This window comes from Rhinichthys klamathensis, unplaced genomic scaffold (genome assembly GCF_029890125.1).
Source record: "Rhinichthys klamathensis goyatoka isolate OS25496 unplaced genomic scaffold, OSU_Roscu_1.1 h1tg000719l_1, whole genome shotgun sequence".
Taxonomy (NCBI): domain Eukaryota; kingdom Metazoa; phylum Chordata; class Actinopteri; order Cypriniformes; family Leuciscidae; genus Rhinichthys; species Rhinichthys klamathensis.
The window spans coordinates 4,393-29,973 of NW_026607134.1; the positions used below are offsets into that span (position 1 = coordinate 4,393).

Genomic DNA, 25,581 nt, shown 5'->3' on the forward strand with positions numbered 1-25,581 from the left:
TTTTGTATGTTAATGAATCTAGCTCATGTTGATTATAAATAATTAATTATTATTATTTCCAACTGATTTCTTTGATAAATGTTTTGTAGCAAATCATTGTATTATAAAAAAGCAATTAAGAATAACAGACGATTTTACTAAAGTAGACAGATTTTTTTCCTTAAATGCACTGTGGTTTGATTATTTTATATATTACATCAAATATATTTATTTCTAAATGTGCATAATTGCATCTATAGCCTTTGTTAAATTTATGGTCTTAACCACTGAAAATTTTTCTTATTGCATTCATTTTATGATTATGAGTTTAAACTGTTTTCTTCATGATTATGCAATTCAAAATGATTGAGAAAATGCAACATTTTTGTGATTTTTACTGACTTTAATGCACAATTAAACTAACCTTTTTGGTAATAGTGGGCTTATTTACTAGTGTGGCAGTTTATTGAAGACAAAGATGCACCACAGCACACATGCATTTATTTTATTCCGTTCCCACCTTGTGAAAGTGTGTCACGGCTAGTGCATGAAAGGGATTGATGGGGAGGAGGAGGCAGAGATGCTTCAAAGACAGTCTTGATAAATATGGACAAAAGCCCTGATTTCACAAGGGTTTTCACTCCTCTTATTTAGCTTTTTAGGCTAATAAGCAAGAAGTTGCAAAATCGTTGTTATTGCACTGAAAACCTCCGCTTATATGCATACTATTGGTGTTTTAGACCACGAGGAGTGAAGTGTCTTTTGTCTGCACGCGCGTGACGGCGCAGGGAAACCCCACGCCCGCGACGCGTGCACCGACGATGACGTATCATGTACAGTCTGACAGCGCGACGCCGCCGAAGGTGGAAAACAAAGCGCGTTGAAAGCTCTCTCGCGCGCGCGCAACTGTCAGGTGAGTTATAGGATCTCGCATGGAGCCTTCGGTGATCGTTCGGGATCCTCGTCGGGATAATCGTGAAGTATCCCAATTTACCGTTCAGTTGAAGCCCGTGATTTCTGTTGCTTTTCCACAAGAGCCCGGGAGATGACGACATCAAGGGTTCGACACCTGCGAAAGGAGACAAATGACACCGGAATGAACTAAACAGAAACACACAGCAATATATGTTCTATACTAGTAATAAGTCATTATTTAAGTTTAGTTGTGTTTGTATTGTAGTTAAACAGACGCTGGCATCACGAGCTCGTTGTTGTCGTTGGTCACCATCGAAACGGGAGGAGCGCGCGCGAGAGCGACACGCGTCAAATGAATCGCATCTCTTTTCTTCTAAGAAAGAAGAAGAAATCTCCTTTCTTCTTACATTTGGTTTTTGACGTATGAAAACCCAGAGGAGCACTTTAATTGGACAAAGGGACATCCGAGGACGTGACTATGGTGAAATTAGGGTACCTCGCGAGCGCGTTCCAGTCACACAGAGTTCAGCGTCCAACATGTCACGGAGTAAATTAGTCTAGCGATACTTTCATCATTTTTTTAAGGGATTACGCGACGTAAACAATCTTCGGAAATTGGAAACTGTTGTCTCTTGGATAAGTATATAGCGTGTTGTTCTTCCTGAGGGCTCGCTCGTGCTGATGAAGTTCCCCAGAGCGCGGGAAGCTCGCGCGTCGCCGTGTGGACCCGCGCGTGCCCAGGGCACGCAGAGCGTGGCGGGAAGGTCAGCTTGAGCTCGTGACACTCGCTGGACTGAGCGCGCGAGGATGCCGGTACGACGAGGGCACGTCGCGCCGCAAAACACTTTCCTCGACACGATCATCAGGAAATTCGAGAGTCAAAGTAAGTTCGTGTTTATTTTCAGTATTTTACTTGTATTGTTTTTTTTTTAACTCACATAATACTATGTTTTTTGGACATACCATGTTTTTGAGGTAACTTTTTATTCCTGTCAGAAATACTATGATGACTGAATCTACTTGAATACATTCGATTACTCCAATTAAAACAGTTTTAACTGTGAGATCAGATAGAAAATTGCACCTAAATGTGACAATTCACATTTTTATATTCTAGCAAAAACCTCGGAGAACCGAGGTTTTAAAATGAATGAATATGGAAGACATGTAGTACCAAATGTTATATATCAAACATAAGGGTTGCTAATGAAACAGGTGTAAATTACGGTATCAAATAACAACACTGACATAATAATACTTTAAACGAGATATTTTGAGCAGCTTTCAATGTTTTTGATGTTAACATTGTAATTATTGTGCATTATCCAATAAAGACACTGTCTCTGAGAAGTCAGAGGTACATATGATAATTAATTACTAACATCATAATTTCATATGTTGTAAACTGGAGAGCTAGGCTGTTCATCATCCTTTATTTTAACATGTAGTGGTTCTGTTCATATAGTCACAGTTATACAGTCAATCATCTTTATGATTTCTTTTAGATGATATTACAGCTTTTTAGTTATTAGTGACTATCCGGAATTCATTCGTGAGTCACATGCAGACATGTTGCTTTAGGTCTGATCAGATAAATGCATTAAACTGTTTTGTGTTTAAGGGTTTAACCTTGCATGTGATTTTGAGTCCTAAAACTTTAAATTGCCTTTAAATTGTTTTCATGATGCATCCGCTGATCTGACATGAAGATTCAAGCCTCAGATGTGGATCTTCTTACTCAATCATCTTCAAAAATCTTACTGGCTTTCAAAGAGCCAATCAGTCTTCATTTCCAGCTGTCTCAGACGGGAATTGTTTTGTTTTCTGCAGCAGCTTGTGATGTGTTTGTGTTGGGAAATAGTAAAGGTGACATCAATGAGTAATGCTGAAAAAAAAAAGTGAATTTTGCAAGATTGCATTGATGTTTTGGCCCCAGTGAGGAATAATGGGATATGGAAATCCAAAGGTTTCTTCAGTGCATCAGCTGATCGTCTTCCATTGATTCCCTCAGACATTTAGACTGTTTTGATAATGAATACTGTCTTCAGTTAGATGTCCGTGTGAATAATAGTGGGGTATAATATGTCAGTCCATATTTTACTTCTGAATTATTAATATTGTATAGGTGTTCAAGTCCCCCTGAGGGGTAAATCAAGCTTTTAATGTTGTTTATGTGTCTATGTGGTGTTTTTAATTTACAAACCATGTGCAAATTCATGTCAACACCATTGCTGAGTATTTTGGTATTTCTGATGTCACAAACAACCTTGTAACCAATCAGATCAACGTGTGTGATCTCTGAGCTGCTGTGAGTGAGTGGAAGCGGGGCTCATTTACATATTCATAGAACCCATATAATAAATGAGGCAAGGGTGTCGAGTTACATTCAAGCTATTTTAAGGCATGAAGACATTTTTTCACGGAAAAAAACATTTAAATATGTCATTTTGGGGATTTTTTAGGGATAAAACGATTGACTATAGGGGGACTTTAACACATACATGATTGATGCGTTATTAATAAACAATTACATCACCCTACAATTTCAATAAGAATGGCCAAATATCAGATCTTCATACTATTACTCATATACTAATTGTCTTGCAGTTGCATATTTAATGAGGAATTAGTTGATTACCCAAAGCATTAGAAATGGCTTCTGAATTATGACATAAATAAAGTCACTTTCCATCTTAACCTTACCACTACCCTTCCTCTCTCAAGACGCCGCGTCTCTCCCTCGGGCTCTTTAAATAATACATTACCTTCTCTATCAAAACCCATCGCAAGCGTTTGAGAAGTGCTGTGGCGGTTTTGAAGAGTGCGAGTGAGTGTTTTTCAGTGTGCGTTGTCATTGCACTGACCATAAGTTGCCAGTGTTTCTCCTTCAGTGTTTTTCTCCAGATGGCTTGGATCTGTTTTCCTAGCCTTGATGTTTCACAAGAACACCGTGTGCTTCTCGTTGTGATTCCTCAACCGAATATTAAAAACTGAACAAGTGTTTTCTCTCCAGTGTTCAGTGGATTATATGAGATGTCAGATGAGAACATAAGCTGCAACAAAACAATAACCCAAAAATAAAACGCCCATGCATGCGTCCCACAGCTGATATGCCACTTTTTAAATAAAGGTGACTTGACTTGAATAGAGGATATGCATTGACGTCACTTTCCCACGGGAACACACTCCCTCAGCCGGACCGAGTGGCAGAAGAGCTGCGGAGTGACTGGGTTTAATAGAGGAAACTGAGAAAACGCCAGTAAAACAAAGGATTATCAGTTTAAACTAAAGCTTGGACTCGATATAGTGTTCCTTATAACTGACCAGAGATCCAGTGATCGTGGATATCCACATGCGGCAGAAATCGTGTTTCCTGACATTTATATGAGCCTGATTTCCACGCCGGGGAAAAACATAAAGCAAATTTGCCTGTGAACGCTTTATATAAATACAATATAGGTCTAAATCCATGTGATCACTCATATCAATGTTTTAGCCTATATATCATCTTATAAAACGGTTAGTTCCAATCCTTGATTCTGATTGGTCAATAGCTGTGCTTTATTCACGATAAAACACGGCTATGACCGCTTCACCCAACGGTTCTATGTATCACTACACAACACCCCTAGCAACCACTCTTAGCAACTTAAACAGATGTTTCATCTCATTGATATTTTTCATTTAAAGCTAGAGCAGAGCATTGTGAGAGATCGAGTAAGCGAGTGTACCTGCATTTACAGTAGACGTAGCATTTTCCTTCAGGTCAGTCCTATATTCATAATAAAAAAATGCGTTTGAATGTCCGCTGCATATTTTGTCCTTTTAACAGTCATGGGGTTTTCCGTGCATAACGTTAGTCATCTGTCAGTTGCGTCTGTCTTCTCCGTGATCACAAGTTCGAGTCCTTTCAAAAGCCTTCTCTACAGACTCACTCACTCACTCACTCATAAAGACAGTCTTTGCCGCCATCTATTGGCGAAATAATATATGTAACTTCTGTTGCTGTTCACGTTCCGGGACTATTTTTTCCAGCGGAAGGCAGGCTTTTAGTGATTTTACTTCATGAAAGTTGCATAGATACATATTTTTCGGCTTTAATATTTTTATTGTGTGGCAACCGTTTTATAAAAGCAATAAGGTACTCGAGGCAAGTGCTGTATCGTGAATAAGTAACGGCTGAAGGGGTTGCAGGCACTCCGCTTCGCGTCGTGCCTAACAACGCCCTCCAGCCGTTACTTATTCACGATACAGCACAGCCTCTCGTACCTTATTGCTTACATATCGTCCAGCCCTAAAACTTTTATAGTTTTTTGTCAGTGTTTATTGAAAAACATCCAATTATGAAGAATATACGATGGTAAATATTTAATTTATGAGTTGTCAATAAAATATATAACAATACAATATATAGGTTATGATTTTACCCCTAAATTCAGCATATTGACATAAAATAATAACTGTAAATCCAGCTTTCTCTGCCTGGATCCATATGTTTCTGTGAATTGCAGTGATCATTTGCTTCTCTGTTCTGTAGCTTTCGGCAGAATTTTTTATATTCTGTAAAAATATACCTCAGATTTTTCCAGACCCTCCATCCATCATCCATCCATCCAGACCCTCCATCCATCCATCCATCTATCCATCCATCCATCCATCCATCCATCCATCCATCCATCCAACCAGACCCTCCATCCATCCATCCATCCATCCATCCATCCATCCATCCATCCATCCATCCGTCCATCCATCCATCCAGACCCTCCATCCATCCATCCAACCAGACCCTCCATCCATCCATCCATCCATCCATCCATCCATCCATCCATCCAGACCCTCCATCCATCCATCCAAACAGACCCTTCATCCATCCATCCATCCATCCATCCATCCATCCATCCATCCATCCATCCATCCATCCATCCATCCATCCATCCATCCATCCATCCATCCATCCAACCAGACCCTTCATCCATCCATCCATCCATCCATCCATCCATCCATCCATCCATCCATCCCTCCCTCCATCCATCCATCCATCCATCCATCCATCCATCCATCATCCAATCCATCCAGACCCATTCTATACACCAAACTTTTCATGAACAGGTTTTCTGTTCTTCTTTCTCATCTCATTGTAATGTTATTACCAGAGATATGTAATCTGTTGAGAGAGACGCATCAGAGGAGAGTTTGAGATGCACATTTCTCCACCGCACTGAACTTTGCTCAGCGTTAGGGTGGAGTATTTATAGTTTTCTATATAAAGTTGTGTTTTTCCATCGCCTGCTTCTGTCACATCGCTGCTGAGTTGTCATGGTCTACTTCTGCCAGTATTCTGGGATGCAGAGTGGTTGCTACGTCTCTCTCTCTCTCTCTCTCTCTCTCTCGCTCTCTCGCTCTCTCTCTCTCACTCTCTCTCTCTCTCTCTCTCTCTCTCTCTCTCTCTCTCTCTCTCACTCTCTCTCTCACTCTCTCTCTCTCTCTCTCTCTCTCTCTCTCTCTCTCTCTCTCTCACTCTCTCACTCTCTCTCTCTCTCTCTCTCTCTCTCTCTCTCTCTCTCTCTGCTCTCTCTCTCACTCTCTCTCTCTCTCTCTCTCTCTCTCTGTAATGGAGAGCGGGTGAGATCACAGTCTTATCGGCATGCTGTCAGAGGAGTTGGTGTGATTAAATTTCACCATAATACAGTTGTTCGTTCTTCCTTGTCTTCTCTCATTCTCTCTTTCAGCCTCTGTTGATCATGTTCTCTAATGCACAAGCCCTCTACATCAATCATTAGTTTGATGTAAAGATGTTGCTGTACTGCTGTAGATGTACCTGCACTGATATTAGTGTGCATTATTTACACATCAGAGCGATACAGATTGTAATGAACATGTTGTAATGTACAATTACAGAGCAGGACGTGTCCCAGACAAGGCCAAGGCAGTTCAGAAAGAGTTTGGTGATTTATACCTTACCCCTTAACTCGCTGTTTTACACATTAACATGCTTTCTGTTTTGCATATGTCAAGTCAAGTCACCTTTATTTACATTATATAGCCTAGATTGTTACAGATACAATACAGATTGTTTCAAACCAGCTTTACAGTAATAACAGGAAAATAATGCAACAAATATTGTTTCTAGAAAAAAATAGCGTCATAGTCCAGCTTAAAGGTGCTCTATGTAACTTTTAGCGGCCTCTAGTGGTGATGTTTCAGATTGCAACCAAATTTTACAAGAGCGCTCGTGCTCGAACTCATAGACAATACCGTCTATTACGCAAATATCTCGGCGAATACTTGACGGATTTGGCGTGCACCGAGCTCGTTGGGACCATCTAGTCGAGCTGAAAAGAACCATATAAGTTCCATAGTTTTTGGTGGTGTTTTCGCGGAGATATTAGCAGAAAAACATCGGGCGCGCTGCAAAATTGCGGACGCCGGTGACGTCACGATCTCAGAAGAAAATCGCTCGTATCTCTGGAACGCAAAGACCCAGAGAGCTCAAATTCGGGGGAGGAGGTCCCAGGGGAACCCTTGCCCGAACGCTAGAGTGGCGGGCCTCGGGGACGCCCCCTACCGGATCGCCGTTCGCTGGGACCCCCGATTTCGAACGGCTATAACTCGGGGAGCCGGGCGAGTTGGACCTCGGGGGTGGGCTCGTTCGAAAGGCCCCGTCCAGCACTACGAACGATTAGAGTCTTGGGAATATTGATCAAAGATTGACTGAGATATAAGCCGAAAAACGTGCGCCTTTAACCGGACGTAACTCCCTGACCGTCTACAATAGACTGTATATAGGAGAGAGGCTCGGGAGCGCGCATGTACGTCACATCCGGTGGATTTCGCGGTAAATCCGACCCGGAGACTTCACATAGAAATAGGAATACTGGCCTTCAGAGGTAATAGCAAAACTCGACAAGTGGATCATTGTAATGTGTGATTGCAACCCCTTCACACACAGGCAATAAAAAAAGGATTCATTTTAGTAGAAAAGTTACATAGAGCACCTTTAAGTAAGTTCAGTGATGGTTCATTTTTGTTGTAAAAAAGTTATTAATTTAGTTCATTTAAATATCTGGCCGCTCTGGAGAAAACAGTGATGTCATCGTCCAGCTCAGTTCAGTTCTTCTATATGTATGCATTAGAGGTCGATCGGCACCGGTAGCTGATAACCGACAGTGAAATGTTGCCATATCCTCCTGAGACCCAGAAAAAAAAAGTTTTTTGAATTTAGTTTTTTTCCATGTCATCACACTGTTTAGAGCACAATAAACAAATGGTAAAAAAACATATATATATAAAATAATATTTTATTCATACGTTATGCTATGTCCTCTGTAGTGGACGCCAGGACTAAGTTGTTTAAAAAATAAAATGACATGAAATTATATGTCTTGGCAAAAACAATGGGATTTTTTTTTCAATCACCAATACATTTTGGGGTTTCAGGATTTTTTCAACCAAAATTTGTATAAAGATTATTCTCAATGAAAGAAATAATGGAATGAATTGATACACCATTTTACTTTTTGCAATATGTGGGTAAAATGGCCATAAGTTAATATTCCCATTCAATGCAATGTATCTATACACTGTATCTAATTTGCACATTAATGTGTTCTGGGAGCAACATTTAATGAAAGAATAAAGGGTAATAATTGGAGTAATAATTGGCAACATTTTAATAATAATATCTAACTTTTCATAGGAATATTGATGTATAATTTATTTCCATATTCACTTGTTGTGTCTCCCAGAATGCCTGATAAACATGATTTTAGTCCTGATGTCCTCTACAGTGGACACGTTTGAAATCAATGCCCTGTTCTGTAACAGAAAGTTGTTTTTTTTAAACCCCTTAACATTTTCCTGAGATGTTGTTTTATGAAATACAATTTGAAAAGTAGTCCAATTTATATTATAATTACACTATATTATCATATTTCCATAAGAATGCTACATTTGATCACTAAATTAATGTCAGACATTTTTAAAGACCAAGGAGAAGTTGGGTAACGCTTTAGATTACAGCCCGGAAAGTACTGTGTAATTAAGAGGAATTTACAGGGTAACTTTCGGTAATTATAGTGTACCTATAAAGTACTTGCATGTAAGGGAACAATATGTAAAGTTTGGGGAATAAAGGGGTAACAACCAGGAGAATTAAAAATATATTTATACTGTAAGTATTATAGAACTAAGGGGTACTTATTCTACTATATGATACAACAATCTTACATTTGGGAGCAATTTAGCGAGAACATACACTGCGTACCTTTTTGTAATAATTGTGTACCAAGGCATTACATACTGTATAGGCTTTTTAAAAATGACAGGGTTTGCAGATTGCTATATTTTTTATAGCAAAAGTGCAGATGTTTAAGTTTGGGCTAACATGTTTCAAGGCAAGAAAAGCTAAGACTATTGCAATTTTTTTAAATACTGGGAAATATATTTTGTTTCATGTGTTTACAGGGTAAGTGGTGCTTGTATAATAAATAAAGGTTTCCGAGTCAGTGATATAAGATTGTGTATTTTTATTGTACTTACCCTGTAACTACATGGAACAAGAGGGTAACAAGCACCACTTTAATTTACAGCCCGCAATGTCACACTTACCCTGTAACTACATGGAACAAGAGGGTAACAAGCTACATGAAACAAGAGTATCCCCAATATTTAAGCAAAAGTTGCAATAGTTTTCGTTTTCAGTGCACTTTTGTTAAAAAGATTACATTTTAAAAATTACAGGGTACATATCTATTATATCTATTTATAAAGCCTATGTACTGGTTCACCATTATTACAAAAAGGTACGCAGTGTATGTTCTTGCTAAATTGATCACAAATGTAAGATTGTTGTATCATAATAGTAGAATAAGTACCCCTTAGTTCTATAATACTCACAATATTAATACATTTTAATTCTCCTGGTTGTTACCCCTTTATTCCCCAAACTTAAAACATTGTTCCCTTATACTTATATTGTAAGTACTTTATAGGTACACTATAATTACCGAAGGTTACGCTGTAAAATTGCTTTAATTACCCAGTACTTTCCGGGCTGTAATCTAAAGCGTTACCAGAAGTTGTTTTCATGGTGAAACCTCCAAACATTTGGTATCTCTGAAAAGTCCTGAATGTGCTCTTTACAGGACACCCAGGTTGTGTCATGTGACATGTATGATGTCAGAGAAATTCACTAAAATATAATGTCCACTACAGTGGATAAAAGTCTATTCTTGGGTCCCAGGAGGATATCATTAGTGCTGCCACTAACGATTAATTTTCTAACGACTAATCTTTCGACTAATTTTTCGATTAGTCGACTAATCTAAACGACTAATTAAAAAAAAATCAAGTGTTTATTTCGTTGTGTCCATTTTATTTTGAACTCAACTGAAGGGCCAAAACATAAAATGTCACCTGTTCAAAAACATTATGTATTAACAATCTAAGCATAAGTATCTGCATTTCCATTAGGCTATACCTTATTAGTCAGAGTCCTAATCTAATCCTCTAATAACAAACATGTATGTCAGGGCCTGAATTTCGTTTTGGAAAATGGGGGGGAAATCCCCCCTCAGATGATTCTCAAGGGGGGGATTTTTTTTGTTTGAGGGGGAGAAGGGGAGGGGGGGTCATTTTTTCCAAACAAAATTATTACATTTATCTTGCCTAAATGTTTGCGCTCAATGCATTTTTACAATGGGGTAATATTGTTGTTAAGAATTTACACATCACAAGGAAGCTTGATTTAAATTGTTTAATTAAATTGAAAAAAGTAGCACAAATAAATACAATAGAATAAAGATACAAATAAAGATAATTAAAGAGAAAAGTTTTGAATAGGTCTAACAATACAGAAACTGAATAAAGTAATCAAATGGAAAATAACACTGGGTAGTATTTTAGTCCTGAATAAATTAAATACATAGGCTATTAATCCTGATTGCTTTAACTTAAAGCTATCTTTTGTTTTGACAACAAAATTAATGACAGACACATATGGCTGCCGTCACTTTAAGAGCTAGTGCACGGATCCTGTGTTCATTATACTGGCATGCGTTTTATGCTTATTAAAGACAAAACCGACTATATTTAGAGTATAGCCTACTCACAAAGACCGAAATTGACAATTTTGCGTGTTAAAGCAATAAAATCCGCGAAAAATAGTTACTGGCCAGCTGTTTTTGAGGCGGATTTTCTATGAATGTGCGCATAGAAAATAATCTCTCAGAGAGCGCGCGAGCACTGATTAGTTTAAAATCACTTGAATGTTTAAAATGGACTTAAAAAGACTTCAGTCACGATGCACTGCTGGCCCGATTGTGCAAGTGAATATTCTGTCATGTCCCGACCTTACAGTCTATGGTCCCGACTCCAAAACGCGAGTGTGTATTATCGCCGCATGCAGCGCTTGATGCCTGCCTTGCACAACACATTATGAGAGAAGAGATAGACGCGCGGCACCACTAAACACACTGTAAAACCTGATGAGTTAGTTCAACTCAAACCGTTTGAGGAAACCGATTGCCTTAAATCATTTAAGTTTATTAACTCAAACAATTTAAGCTTAAAAAAATATTTGATTTGTGTTCAAGTAACTCAATAACTTATTGTTAAGATAACTTGGGTAAATAAAGTTAATAGTACTAATATAACTTAAATCTATGGAGTACATTGTAAACCCAAATAAGTTGGCAGAACTCAAAATACTTTTATTAGTATAAACTTAGTTAGCTTTAAAAAGCTAATCTGCTAACATAGTAAATGCTAACATATTAGCAATAGTATGTTATACAGAAACACTTGCTGTATGAGCACAGCAATATAAATGGATTATTTGCTCTCAAATCAATCTGCACGCACCACTTGTCACCATGATGGTAACTATCCTAAAGCCAACATTAACAGAAATTCTTCTAAATTAGCATAACAAAACATGAATCACTACTAAATCTCACATATAACATTAATCTTACACACAAAAAAACATTATATTACACTTAATTTTAGCATTTACTCTCCCTTTCGAGTGCCATCGGCAAAGCATGCTGGGAAATAGACATCCCAGCTGTTTCAGTTAAACTTAAGTTCGTCTAAATTAAAATAAATAATTTCATAAAACTCAAACCAATGAAACAGTTCAGTTTACTTAAAATATATCAGTTCAGTGAACTTGAAAGAAAAAGAAAGTGCTAAATACTCATAAAAGTTAATTTGACTGAACTAATTTGTTTAATTTAAGTTTGTCCTACTCAAACCAATTAATTATTTTGAGCATTAGGGTTTACAGTGCACTCACGATCAACGCTGTTTGTGAAATTACGTCTGGAAGATTTGTTAAAAGAATGATTTGATTTTATTATCTGTGTGGATTACGATTGCGGGAATTTCCCGCATTATAAATGAGAGACCTGCGGGAATGATTAGAATTATGCGCAATACCCGCAATCCCGCGCCGAAATTCGAGCCCTGTATGTATTACTTAAATTAGCTCTTTGTTCTGCCTTAAAAAATGTACAGTAAGCTAATAATGATTAATTTATGTACATTTCTGAAAAGCATTACTGATAACATCACTCTGAATAGTAAAGTAGATGCAATGCATTTTCTGTGAAAAGCCGAGCGCTATACAAATAAATTGGAATTGAATTGAAAGAGTCTGGACTAGCCCACTATGAGTTGCGCTGAAAGCGAGTAGTATGAAGCTGCAGACTCGGAGACCTGCATCTACAGTCCCCCTGCACCCAGAGTCCCGCATTCTCAGACCCCTCGCTTTTCGAGACAGCGCCTCCTATCAAATTGTATCGGATAAACATGTGAAGAACATGTGAAGAACTTAAGCCAAAACGTGAGTAGGCTATCTTCAATTTTATTTAGCGAATCGTAGTAGCCTACTCGTTTGATTTATTTTTTAATAAAACTAATTTAGCTCATCGATACAACATATGAATAGTCCATTTAATATTTGTAAAGATAGTTTGTAACAGGATTTGAGCCGTTAATGTATGTTTTTCACCCTCTTCCCCCCGAAAATATTTTGATAGCTAACGTTAGCCTTTAACCTTGGACTTTTTGTAGATATGTCATAAATGCTGCAGTTATTTTCACTGCCCATTTTGTGCCCCCTCATATTTCAAACCCACAAAGTTGTCCAAATTTCAAAAACATCTCAAGGGACACTTCAACAGAGCAGTGCAACATGAAGGTAACATTTGCAAACATATTTTTTTTTTTTTTTTTTTTTTTTTTGAAACATCATAAGACATGTGCTATCGGGCCTATACTGTTGTAGGCTATTCCAGGGTACACCATACATCGATGGAGTCGCCCCTGCCGAACCCAGCAACATATCATTTTATGATTATGCAAAGCGACTTATAAATTAGTTTTTTTTAATGCAATTGAAGACGAAAAGTAAAGTCACGAACACAGTTTTTTCTTCCTTTTTTCTTTACAGCAAGATGATGTTTAGGTGATCATTAAATAAAGTACAGAATTGTTTATTATTGGTGTTTTGTCTATTCTGATTTGTTTTGCTTCGCATTCAAAATATCAAAAAACAGATTTTGCAATGTTAGCATGGTCATGTTAATTAGAACATTATTGAACTGAAAGAAAAATTGGAATTTGAATAAAAAAAATATAAAAAAAACATTGTAGCAATATAATATCACATACTATTTTTCAGAAGAGAGTTCAATCTGCAATTGTATCCCTTCCATCGCAATGAGTTTTTTTTTTGGCACATGCATTAAGCAGGGAACGCAAATATTTATTGGATCATTTATTTGGGGTGTTATACGATCTTTCGAACAGCAGGAGGCGCTGTGTTCGAAAAACGAGGGGTCTGAGAATGCGGGACTCTCGGTGGGGGACTGTAGATGCAGGCTCCGAGTCTGCAGCTTCATAATATTGCTGAAAGCAGGCAGGCACGTGACGCAGTTATGTAGCTCGCGTTTACACTTGCGTGCATGGCGGGCCCGTGCCGCGGTTCGCGTGAATGTGAAAGCAACACGGACTCGGGAGCGCTTGTTCAGGAAGTTAAGTAACCTACGCGATAGGGGTGGAACGGTACACAGAAGTCACGGTTCGGTTCATACCTCGGTTCAGACATCACGGTTCGGTACGATTTCGGTACAATGGAGGGAAAAGCAAAGCAAAAATGCAGAAGGCATTTTTATAAATGTCTTAAACCTTGTATTTTTTTAAATAAGTTTTATTAATAAAGGCATAGAACCAGTTTATTTGTAGTGCACTGACAGTAGTTTTATATAATTAGTTTATTAATTAAATTATTAAAAAGACGAAAAGATCTTGAGATATGTTTGGTAATTGTACCTGAATGAATTTAAAATTAATTAGCTATTTCAGATCAAGATATTTGTTTTCCTTCATTTTATTTAACTAACTTTATTCGCATCTGAATTATAAATAATTGATTTCCGTATAAAATAATACTACCATAAAAACTTTTGTTAACAGTTGTAGGTTACAGTTTGACAAGAGTTTAGAGTGTGACAAAAGCACAATGTTGTGTTTTATTGCCAGTGTACACAAATATAAGTAAACAATTTTCAGTTTTAATGATGTCCTGTATGAAAAAAATGACGGAGTATGTTTTTACGTTTCCACTGTTCGATCGCCCGTGCCTCTCTCTCTCACACACACACACACACACACACACACACACACACACACTGTTCATCGCGCGATTCGCGCCCGCGCCTCTCTCTCTCTCTCGCACGCGCGCGCACACACACACACACACACACTGTTCATCGCGTGATTCGCGCCCGCGCCCGCGCCTCTCTCTCTCTCGCACGCGCGCGCACACACACACACACTGTTCGATCGCGCCTCTCTCTCTCTCGCACACACACACACACTGTTCATCGCGCCTCTCTCTCTCTCTCTCTCTCTCTCTCTCGCGCGCACACAGACACACACACTCCTGCATTGCAATCTTGATCGCAGCCTGTTCATTGCTGCGTTAACAGTCACACCAAAAGCGAATAGAGCGAAATTTATCGCTATTTAAGAGGTTTTTTTTTTTATTTGTACCGTGTATTCTGCGTGCAAATTCGTGCACCGAACCGTGACGCCCGTACCGTTTCGGTTCAATACGAATACATGTACCGTTCCACCCCTAATACGCGAGAGTTGAGCCTGCAGTGTATTCGCGCATTGCGCGTGGAATCAGGGCAACACATTTGGAAATCCACTGTCTCCTCAAAAGAGTCCGTTTGAAAAACACAATATATTGACCTGCGTTCTGTTTTCTATCATGCGCCGTGCACGTTTGCGATGGCATAAGATGCACGCAAACTCAACAGGGTTCGATAGAATTGAGTGTGAAACCAGACCAACGCTGCGGGGGGCGCCGGGAACAATCGCGCTCGCGCTCAGACTCGGACCGCAGCAAACGAGCCCACTGTGAAAGCTCCGTCACCTGCCTCCGTCACCTGCTCCGTCACCTGCTCCGTCACCTGCCTCCGTCACCTGCTCCGTCACCTGCCTCCGCAATTTTTCATATCAAAGCAGTGAAGGCGGGCAGGAACGTGAAGGAAAATGATAGCAGATAAACCAGCAGGGCGCACACGGCGCACAGACTGGTGTGTGGAGGTGAATTACAGTGAGCCGTTTGTGACGGGAGACCAAAAATAAATAGCGGTCAATAGTAAAACGACACGTCGACTAAAAAAATTGCCGTCGACTAATTTGCATGGTCGATTACGTCGACTAAGTCGACTAATCGCGGCAGCACTAGATATCATTATAAAGTAATTAATTGGTTTACTAGATGCTTAATGTCAAATATTAAGCTATTTGCATTAGTTATATGTGTTATTTTTGTTTTTTATCCAGTATCCATTTTAAAAACTATCGGTTGATTAATCGGTTATCGGCAAGTACGGCCAAACCAAGTTATCGGTATCGGTGAAATCCACTATCGGTCGACCTCTAGTGTGCATATATGCACATATGGCTGTTTTTTTGTGAGCTTGTTGTGTCTGATAGCAGTCTCTTGTGTTATTCACATCTGCAAGACAAGCTGGCAGGAGAAAGAGCACACACACTCGTATAAAACACACTCGTACAATTAACTGCATTCACTCTCGCCTTGTTAAAGCCACACAAAGAGGTTTTGCTGTTTTCTTTGCCGTTTTCTTTCAGCTCTTCCTCATTGCTAAATGCATTGTTCTGTTTTCTCAGGAGACACGGCTTGTTCCTTCCTCACAGATAAAAGAAGAAGATGAGTTCACTTTCCTCCATTCAAATCTTCCTTTCTTTCTGTGTGTCTGTTAGTGACTCTATCTATCTGTCTGTCTGTCTGTCTGTCTATCTATCTATCTATATATCCATCTATATATCCATCTATCTTACAATTTCAATCTATCTCGAGTTTGCTATTCTGTATAGTTAATTATGCATAACTATGTAGAGATAAGAATCGTTCTTCAGAGGTCTTCAGATCAGTGTTTTGGGGTCTTTAAAGCACCAGAGCATCTCTTTATCTGTCTGTTTTTTTAGGCTTGTATAACTTTGAAACCATAACCTTTAAACTTGAAAGCTTTTAAAGCTATTTTAATCTGTCAGTCAAGCTGACATCAGAGTTTTTGAGTGATCTGTTCCTTTAAAGTCTTGACTGGTTGTGCTTTGGCTTTTATTAGCCCTCGACTCAGAGATCAGTTTAAACCTTGTATAAAGAGACAGCAAAGAACTCGAGAGATGTTAATTAGGGTGTTTTCTCTGAATCATTCATCCTTTCTCTTTTTCAACGCCTCGGTTTCCCTCAGTCAGTCTCTTTCTCTCTCTTCTGTGATGCATCTTATTTTGGTCGCAGGGTTCGTTCTGTATATAGGTTTGACACACACACACACACACACACACACACACACACACACACACACACACACACACACACACACACACACACACACACACACACACACACACACACACACACACACACTTATGTTAAAGTTTCTCTTTTCCTGCCCACTCTGTCTATCTTCAGAGCGCCTGTGGCTGTTTCTCTGATGTACACCGTCTGAAGCCTGCTAATGTCAGACAACCAGACATGAGAATCCCACTTTCCAATCTCTAGATTAAGAGTGTATTGGCAGAACTGACTCTATTCTCCTGTGGTTTCTTCATAAGATCATCCTATCTTCAGGACACTCATTGAAGTTTTGTCTTCTTCTGTTGGTCTCAGGACGAACCCAAACTCCTGCTGATGATGATGATTATTTTTTTTTATCCATCAGCGTGGAGATCAAGATTAGATATCCGAACAATTAAAACCACAGTTTAGATTGAACAATGAGCTTCAAATATCAATATTTACTAGGGATGCACGATATATCGGCCACCATATCGGTATCTGCCGATTTATGTTCATTTTTAATGTTATCGGTATCGGCCTGCTAAAAAAATTTGGTCGATATATTAAAGCCGATAAATAATGGATTATTTCATTCAGCTGAGACACTTCAGATGCGCACTGTTCAACATGATGGTTTTGAATTGCTTGAAATATGATTGGAATCACTTCAAAAAAAGGATGCAGCGCAAGTCTGTCTTAAATAAGCCTAAAATAAGTCAAGGTATTGGTATCGAACATTTTGTTACGATACCCAACCCTATTTATCGGTATCGGCAAAAATGTTCATTTCAGTGTAGTAGAGTCTCCAGCATTTTTACTTGCCTGTCTTAAACTCTCATTTGAAAAAAAAACAGCATCTAAAAGTAACGTAAATGTTAAATACGGCCTCAGCGAAAAGGAAGAGCTTTTATCCGCAGCAGTGAAAGTAGCATCTCTGTGAGCAAATATCACCTCTTTATTCCACACCTAAACTCTCACCTTTAAAAATCTCCCTGCTGACCCGTGAAGCGTCTGTCACTTACTCAAGACTCAAGCGGTTGCTTCTGGCCTTTATCTGACGCCCTTTTGAAGGCGCTAACATCCATCATGTAAAAGCACTTAAAGGATAAATGCAGTTGACATGACTCTACTGAGGGGAAGAGAGACGCTGGAGGAGGCAATAGTTTAATGTATTTCCCATAGTCAGCACTGTCAGTATCAGTTATAGATATCCGGTTTAATAAAGTTCTCTCATTTCTGCTGTCCAGGGGAAATTCTTCTCAAATGTTTTGGGTGATTTACTAACTCTCTAGTTGCTTTTTTATTTTGCTTTGCTTTACTTATAGATGTATAGATGTATATGACTAATAGCTAATGATGTCAACATCTGTCATCACATTTTACATTTTTTCTATCCACTGTTTGTTTTTGGCAGGAAAATGTGCAAATTTATAATGATACCGTTATTCCGTCGAAATGAGTTTAAAACATAATTTGCTATTTTAAATATAGACATCTAGAGATATTATTGTTTTTAGTGCCGCACGATATATCGGCCACCATATCGGTATCGGTCGATATGTTCATTTTTAAAGTTATTGTTATCGGCCCAATAAAAAAATGTAGTCGATTTAATAAAGCCGATAAATAATCGATTACTTCCTTCAGCTGAGACACTTCAGATGCGCACTGTTCAACATGATGGTTTTGAATTGATTAAATATGATTGGAATCACTTGATTGGAAAATACGGTTCAGTGCAACACAAAATCTGTAATATCGGCTACATAAAATTATAATGAAAACATTATTATAATTGTGTGCTTGGGAAACGGCTTTTAATGGTGAGACTTTTGTTTTTGTAATCAGTCTCTCAAAAATTATGTAAAAACTTGGATTTAGATTTATATATCGGTTATCGGTTTTTTAAATATAAAGAGTTATCGGTATCGGCCAAAATTTTCATATCGGTGCATCCCTACATTTTTTTATTCTTATCTAATATGTTACATAATGTACATATTAACATATTTTAAATCTATTTACATTTTCATAGCATAATTTACATGATGTGATATCAACTTCTATTTGACAAACGTTCCATTTTCAGTCTTAGGCTGATTATTGTCATTTATCATCATCAAACCAAGTCACTATTGTGTTCGTTTAGCGATTCAAATGCTTAACGTTCGGCTAGCAGAACCACAAACACCTGTCGTTGATGGAAACGGCGGGTTCTGGTTCCTCTCAGGAGGAGAGACATTTATTTTCCAGATTGAGTGCTGGGATAAAATCTACAGCATTATGTGCAAATGGAGAGAAATTTGTCCGCTTTATGTATTTGTCAGTAATGTGACATCTAATGGCTCATTTGAAATGTCTATCTAGCCTCTGCCTTTATCTACCGGATATATCGAGTGGAACAGTTTATGAACCGCACATGTTGAGTTTTTTACGTGTCTGTGAGGGAAAACCGCAATGCTGAGTTTAGTGAAGTTAAGGCCTCTGAGAAGTATGAATGAAATAATAAATATGAATGACCTGCAAATGTTCTCATTTCAGAGAGACAGATGGACTGAGAGCCGGACGGAGACAGTGTGTGTGTTGTGTGTTGTGTGTTGTGTTGAGCAGCTGCTAGAAACAGAACCAGCTTCTGTTGTGATTGTTTTCTCTGTTGCCTGGAGGAACGTGTCGGAGCGCATCAATAATGCGCTGCTTTCTTACTAATTACCTAACGGCCATCCCTGCAAGAGCAATACAGCTGTTTAAAGATTTCCCTTCACGAGAGACAGATACGTGTCATTTATGGCGCCATATGCTAACACATTCAATTGTTAGTGTTTTTAAGGTGGTGCTGTTTTGAAATATTATTTTTTTCGGTTATTGCAGTTAAAGTCCCCCTGTTGTTTATGTGTCTATGTGGTGTTATTAATATGGTTTAAGACACACCATGTGTAAGTTCATAAGTCGACAGCATTGCTGAGTATTTTCTCCTTAAAACTGCAGTGAACCAAAGACAGTCTCAAAAACACGGTTTGAAATCGCTGGTGTTTCTGACGTCACAAACGACCTTGTAACCAATCAGATCAACGTGTGATCGTCAACCAGTGGATCTCTGAGCTGAGTGAGTGAGTGGAGGCGGGGCTCATTTGCATATTCATAGAGCCGCGCATACTAAATGAGGCAAGGGTGTCGAGTTACATTCAAGATATTTTAAGGCATGAAGAATTTTTTACAAGGAAAAAACGTTTAAATATGTAATTTTGGTGATGAAAGATGAGTTTTGAGGGATAGAATAACTGACTACAGGGGAAATTTAAATAAAATGAAAATGAAAACTAAAACCATACAAACATTTTTTTTTGTTACTTGAAATAAAATAAGCGCTAACTGAAATAAATAAAATACATGAAAAATATATCATTCATATATCAGCTAGTTGCCAATTTTCTCAGTTTAATTTGATGAACTAAAATAACTAAAACTGAAATAAAAATGAATAAATAGACATCTTTTTTTTAAAATCTAATAAAAATGGACAAAAACACAACAAATATTACCCAAAATTTTAATTAAAACAGAAAAATAAAAATTAATTACAAATATTAATAAAAACTATAAAAGATCCTAAACACTGGCCTGATCTTTTCAAATAATGTGCGTAATTTCAGCTGTAGTTGCATTTGATTTATAAACCATTTACTTTCGAGGAAATGTAAGATTTTTATTTACAAACTCACATTAAATAAACATCGATCGAATGTTAAATAAAAATCAAACCATAAGTGATTCATATTCTATATTCTGTGATATTTTTTCATGCGTTTATTTTCATATTGGCCTTTCAATTATTACTTTGCACACTGAGTTGTAATTAGTCTTTTCTTTTGTGCATAAGCACAGAACTAAAGATTAAAATCTAAACTTAGCTAAAATTATAAGTTCGTCTCAGTGACACATCAACATCAGACATCCATTACAGAGTTTGAGGAGAGCGTCCGGCTCTCCTTACTGTCCTTGAACAAGATTTATCACCGGTGCTTTTGTGAGGAACCCAAATATGGGATGGAAATTATGTGGATTTCCAGTTATTAACGCAGGCTGCCGAGATGAAGCGGTTATGGCTTTTCTCTATAGTTGCTTTTTCGGGAAAAGCATATTTAATATACGCACACTTATAACGTCATCATGACTAATTATCATTGAAGGAACTAGCTTGACATGCAACTAAATACATAATAATGTTTACAATTTTAAAAATGTGTTTTAACATTTTTAAAAATTGTCTTGTGCATTTGAGGGGAAATGTGCTTTGATTGTCATTAAAATAACACCACAATGCAAAAAAGGCTTAATTTGTGTGTGTGTGTGTATATTATACACTCACCGGCCACTTTATTAGGTACACCTGTCCAACTGCTCGTTAACACTTAATTTCTAAGCAGCCAATCACATGGCGGCAACTACGTGCATTTAGGCATGTAGACATGGTCAAGACAATCTCCTGCAGTTCAAACCGAGCATCAGTATGGGGAAGAAAGGTGATTTGAGTGACTTTGAACGTGGCATGATTGTTGGTGCCAGAAGGGCTGGTCTGAGTATTTCAGAAACTGCTAATCTACTGGGATTTTCACGCACAACCATCTCTAGGGTTTACAGAGAATGGTCCGAAAAAGAAAAAACATCCAGTGAGCGGCAGTTCTGTGGGCGGAAATGCCTTGTTGATGCCAGAGGTCAGAGGAGAATGGCCAGACTGGTTCGAGCTGATAGAAGGGCAACAGTGACTGAAATAACCACTCGTTACAACCGAGGTATGCAGCAAAGCATTTGTGAAGCCACAACACGCACAACCTTGAGGCGGATGGGCTACAACAGCAGAAGACTCCACCGGGTACCACTCATCTCCACTACAAATAGGAAAAAGAGGCTACAATTTGCAAGAGCTCACCAAAATTGAACAGTTGAAGACTGGAAAAATGTTGCCTGGTCTGATGAGTCTCGATTTCTGTTGAGACATTCAGATGTTAGAGTCAGAATTTGGCGTAAACAGAATGAGAATATGGAACCATCATGCCTTGTTACCACTGTGCAGGCTGGTGGTGGTGGTGTAATGGTGTGGGGGATGTTTTCCTGGCACACTTTAGGCCCCTTAGTGCCAATTGGGCATCGTTTAAATGCCACGGCCTACCTGAGCATTGTTTCTGACCATGTCCATCCCTTTATGGCCACCATGTACCCATCCTCTGATGGCTACTTCCACCATGTCACAAAGCTCTAATCATTTCAAATTGGTTTCTTAAACATGAAAATGAGTTCACTGTACTAAAATGGCCTCCACAGTCACCAGATCTCAACCCAATAGAGCATCTTTGGGATGTGGTGGAACGGGAGATTCGCATCATGGATGTGCAGCCGACAAATCTGCGGCAACTGTGTGATGCCATCATGTCAATATGGACCAAACTCCCTGAGGAATGCTTCCAGCACCTTGTTGAATCTATGCCACGAAGAATTGAGGCAGTTCTGAAGGCAAAAGGGGGTCCAACCCGTTACTAGCATGGGGTACCTAATAAAGTGGCTGGTGAGTGTATATTATTTATTATTAAGATGTATATTAATATATTATTAAGATATGCACAAATTACCACAAGAAAAACATATAAAATTAAAATAAATACATATTATATATTTATTATATTTGTATATATTTATAATGTTTATATTATAAATATGTTTAATAATAAATATTATATTTATATTGGATATAAAATATTATACACAGATTACTGTATAAAAAAGAATAAATAAATAAATTATTATATATTTATATACTTTTTTTTTTTTTGCAAAAATTAAAATAAATAATTACATTTTATCTTTTTTTTTTCTTTTCTTTTTTTTCCCCTCTTTTTGGGGCCAGTTTCACCCTAGATTTGTTTTCCGTTCTCTTCCCCATAGCTCAAACATCCTCAGTTTAACTCCATGGGTGTAATCTAAAATTGCTGACTTCACTTTCTGGTGTGTTTGCAGTCAGCGTGTGTTGTGTGTTTGCAGTCGGTGTGTGTTTGCGTCTCATGAGAGATGACAGGAGTCTCCAGGACATCACGAAGCTCTTCTTCAAACTCCTGTGTGTGTGTTTGTGTGTGTGTGTGTGTGTCAGCTCATCCGTCAAACCCTGATTGCTGTGGCTCTTCAGCGCAGGGAGTGATATAAAGCTAGTGATATAAACGGTTGGCACAAGCTCCCGTGTGAAGGTCATCGCTGTGTCGTCACATGTACACACACACACACACACACACACACACACACACGTGTCTGTCCCAGTGATAGAGCGCCGATGCTAATGTGTATGTTTGAGGTTAGCAGGAGCCGAGTCGAGTTCAGCTGTTCAGTGACTCAGTTTCGGTCTTTCAGGCCGGTGATGCTTTGCCATTGGAAATGTGAAACCTGATATACCTGATCGTCATTTTTATGCCTTTAAAGTCGGGCTTCTGTGATTTTTTCTACATTACTCTTCTTGATTTGTCACCAGGAGAATGTTATATAGCTGGCTAACATAGATGAGGTTTTGCTGTGACTTGAGTGGCGTCAGTGAAAACCACATACAAATCAGTAATGATGTAATGACAGATGATGTGTCATTGTTTCACGCATTCACGCATTCACGCACGCACGCTCGCTCACACACACACACACACTCACTCGCACACGTGCACACTCACTTGCGTGCACACACACACTCGCTCGTGCACACACACTCGCTCGTGCACACACACACTCACTCACTCACACACACACACACACACTTACTCACTCACACACACACACACACACACACACACTCACACACACACACACACTCACTCGTGCACACACACACACACACACACTCACTCGCACACGTGCACACTCACTCGCATGCACACACACACACACACACTTACTCGCACACGTGCACACTCACTCGCTCATGCACACACACACACACACTAACTTGCTCACACACTTGCACACTCACTCGCGTACACACACACAAACAAACAAACAAACAAATGCATATATGTATTTTCTAGGCAATTATTATTATTTCCCAGGGTATCTGATATGCTAACAATGTATCTAGTAATTGCTCAGAATAAACTGAAAACAGGCCCAGACTGCACAAGTGAAGTACATTTAGCAAAGCAAACACGAACTGCCCCATGATTCACAGCGCCTGTTTCCCGCCTCTCTCTCACAGGTAGGAAGTTCATCATAGCGAACGCGCGCGTGGAGAACTGCGCCATCATCTTCTGCAACGATGGCTTCTGCCACATGTGCGGCTACACGCGGGCCGAGGTCATGCAGAAGCCCTGCACCTGCAGCTTCCTCTACGGCACACACACACGCCGGCTGGCCATCGCCCAGATGGCGCAGGCGCTGCTCGGCTCCGAGGAGAGGAAGGTGGAGATCGCGCTCTATCGGAAAGACGGTAGGACACACACACACACACACACACACACACATTACTCCACAGGGCGTGTGAGTGTTTCATTACGACGAGGATCTTTCTTCAACAGCGAATGCTTTATTCAGGCTGTTTAATGCAAAGCTTGGCCTTGAGCTGTTTGCTATTGGATCTCAGTGTAGTTTTCATGCATCTTTTGTTTTAAAAGCTTCTGGACCTTGAAATGGCTTCAGTGCTTGAGAAATCAAACCTTGCGTAGAGCTTATTTTGTTTGTCAAACTAAAGTTTTGGATCGGTACGATTTTTCATGTTTTTAAAAGAAGGCTCTTCTGCTCACCAAGGCTGTGTTTATTTGATAAAAAACAGTAATATTGTTAAATATTATGACAATGTAAATCATCTGTTTTCTATGTGAATATCTAGTAAAGTGTAATTTATTCCTGTGATCAAAGCTGAATGTTCAGCATCATTACTCCAGTCTTCAGTGTCACATGATCCTTCAGAAATCACTCTAATATGAGGATCTGATGCTCAAGAAACATTTATGATTATTATCAGTGTTGAAAACAGAAATTTGTTTCAGGATTCTGTGATGAATAGAAAGTTCAAAAGAACAGTGTTTATCTGAAATAGAAGCTTTTGAAACATTATAAATGTCTTTACTGTCACTTTTGATCAATTTAATTATTCCCTGATGAATAACGGTATTCATTTATTTTATTCCCCCCTCCCACCCCCCAAAATTACAAAAGCTCTCTATTTCAGATAAACACTGTTCTTTTGAACTTTCTATTCATCAAAGAATCCTGAAATAAAAACGTTAATAACTGTTTTCAACACTGATAATAATGAGAAATGTTTCTTGATCACCACATCATCATATTAGCGTGATTATGCGGGTGTGATTGACTCGGCTCTATCTTTGGCGTCTGACAGATCAGAGAGAGGACGGGACAGAAGAACTGCTCCTGCTGGTGATGTTGTTTATGTGATGTCTGTATTGTTTTAGCAACCAGTTTGCTGAAGGAATTATGCAAATGAGCTGGTTAAACTGGATTGTGTCTGGCTAGTGACTGCAGTTCAGGTTTGTGCTGTGAAATCCCACACACGTGATGTGAATGCTTCAGTGTGGAGGCTCTTCTCGACAGCAGATGTTCGCTCTCAGGCTTCTGCACAGCATCACACTAGCAATCATAGTTTCCACTGTTTATGTGTTCGGCCGTGTGTTTGGTGTTCATCTCGTGGCCTCCTGACCTGCGCTGGTCTGAGACATTAGCATACCTTGCTATGCAATACAGTTTAGCGGTTACTGATGAATCTAATGCAGCGGTTCTCAGGCTTTTGACTCAAAGGACCCCTATTGTGTAACAATATTTTG

At 38.8% G+C, this 25,581-nt stretch overlaps 1 protein-coding gene and 1 long non-coding RNA gene across 2 annotated transcripts in view; both read left to right on the forward strand.

Moving 5' to 3' along the window:
* Positions 1-1,374: 1,374 nt before the first annotated feature.
* The window catches only part of LOC130076958 (potassium voltage-gated channel subfamily H member 2-like), a 135,784-nt gene continuing 111,577 nt past the window's right edge, over positions 1,375-25,581 (forward strand). The window contains exons 1-2 of the mRNA XM_056242260.1: positions 1,375-1,777; positions 23,997-24,227. Coding sequence (XP_056098235.1) covers positions 1,702-1,777; positions 23,997-24,227 — 307 coding nt within the window. The 5' untranslated portion in view covers positions 1,375-1,701. The remainder of the gene's footprint in view (positions 1,778-23,996; positions 24,228-25,581) is intronic.
* On the forward strand, positions 12,586-13,392 carry LOC130076959 (uncharacterized). Its single transcript, XR_008805704.1, has 2 exons — positions 12,586-13,310; positions 13,353-13,392. It is a non-coding gene; the product is annotated as an uncharacterized LOC130076959 (long non-coding RNA).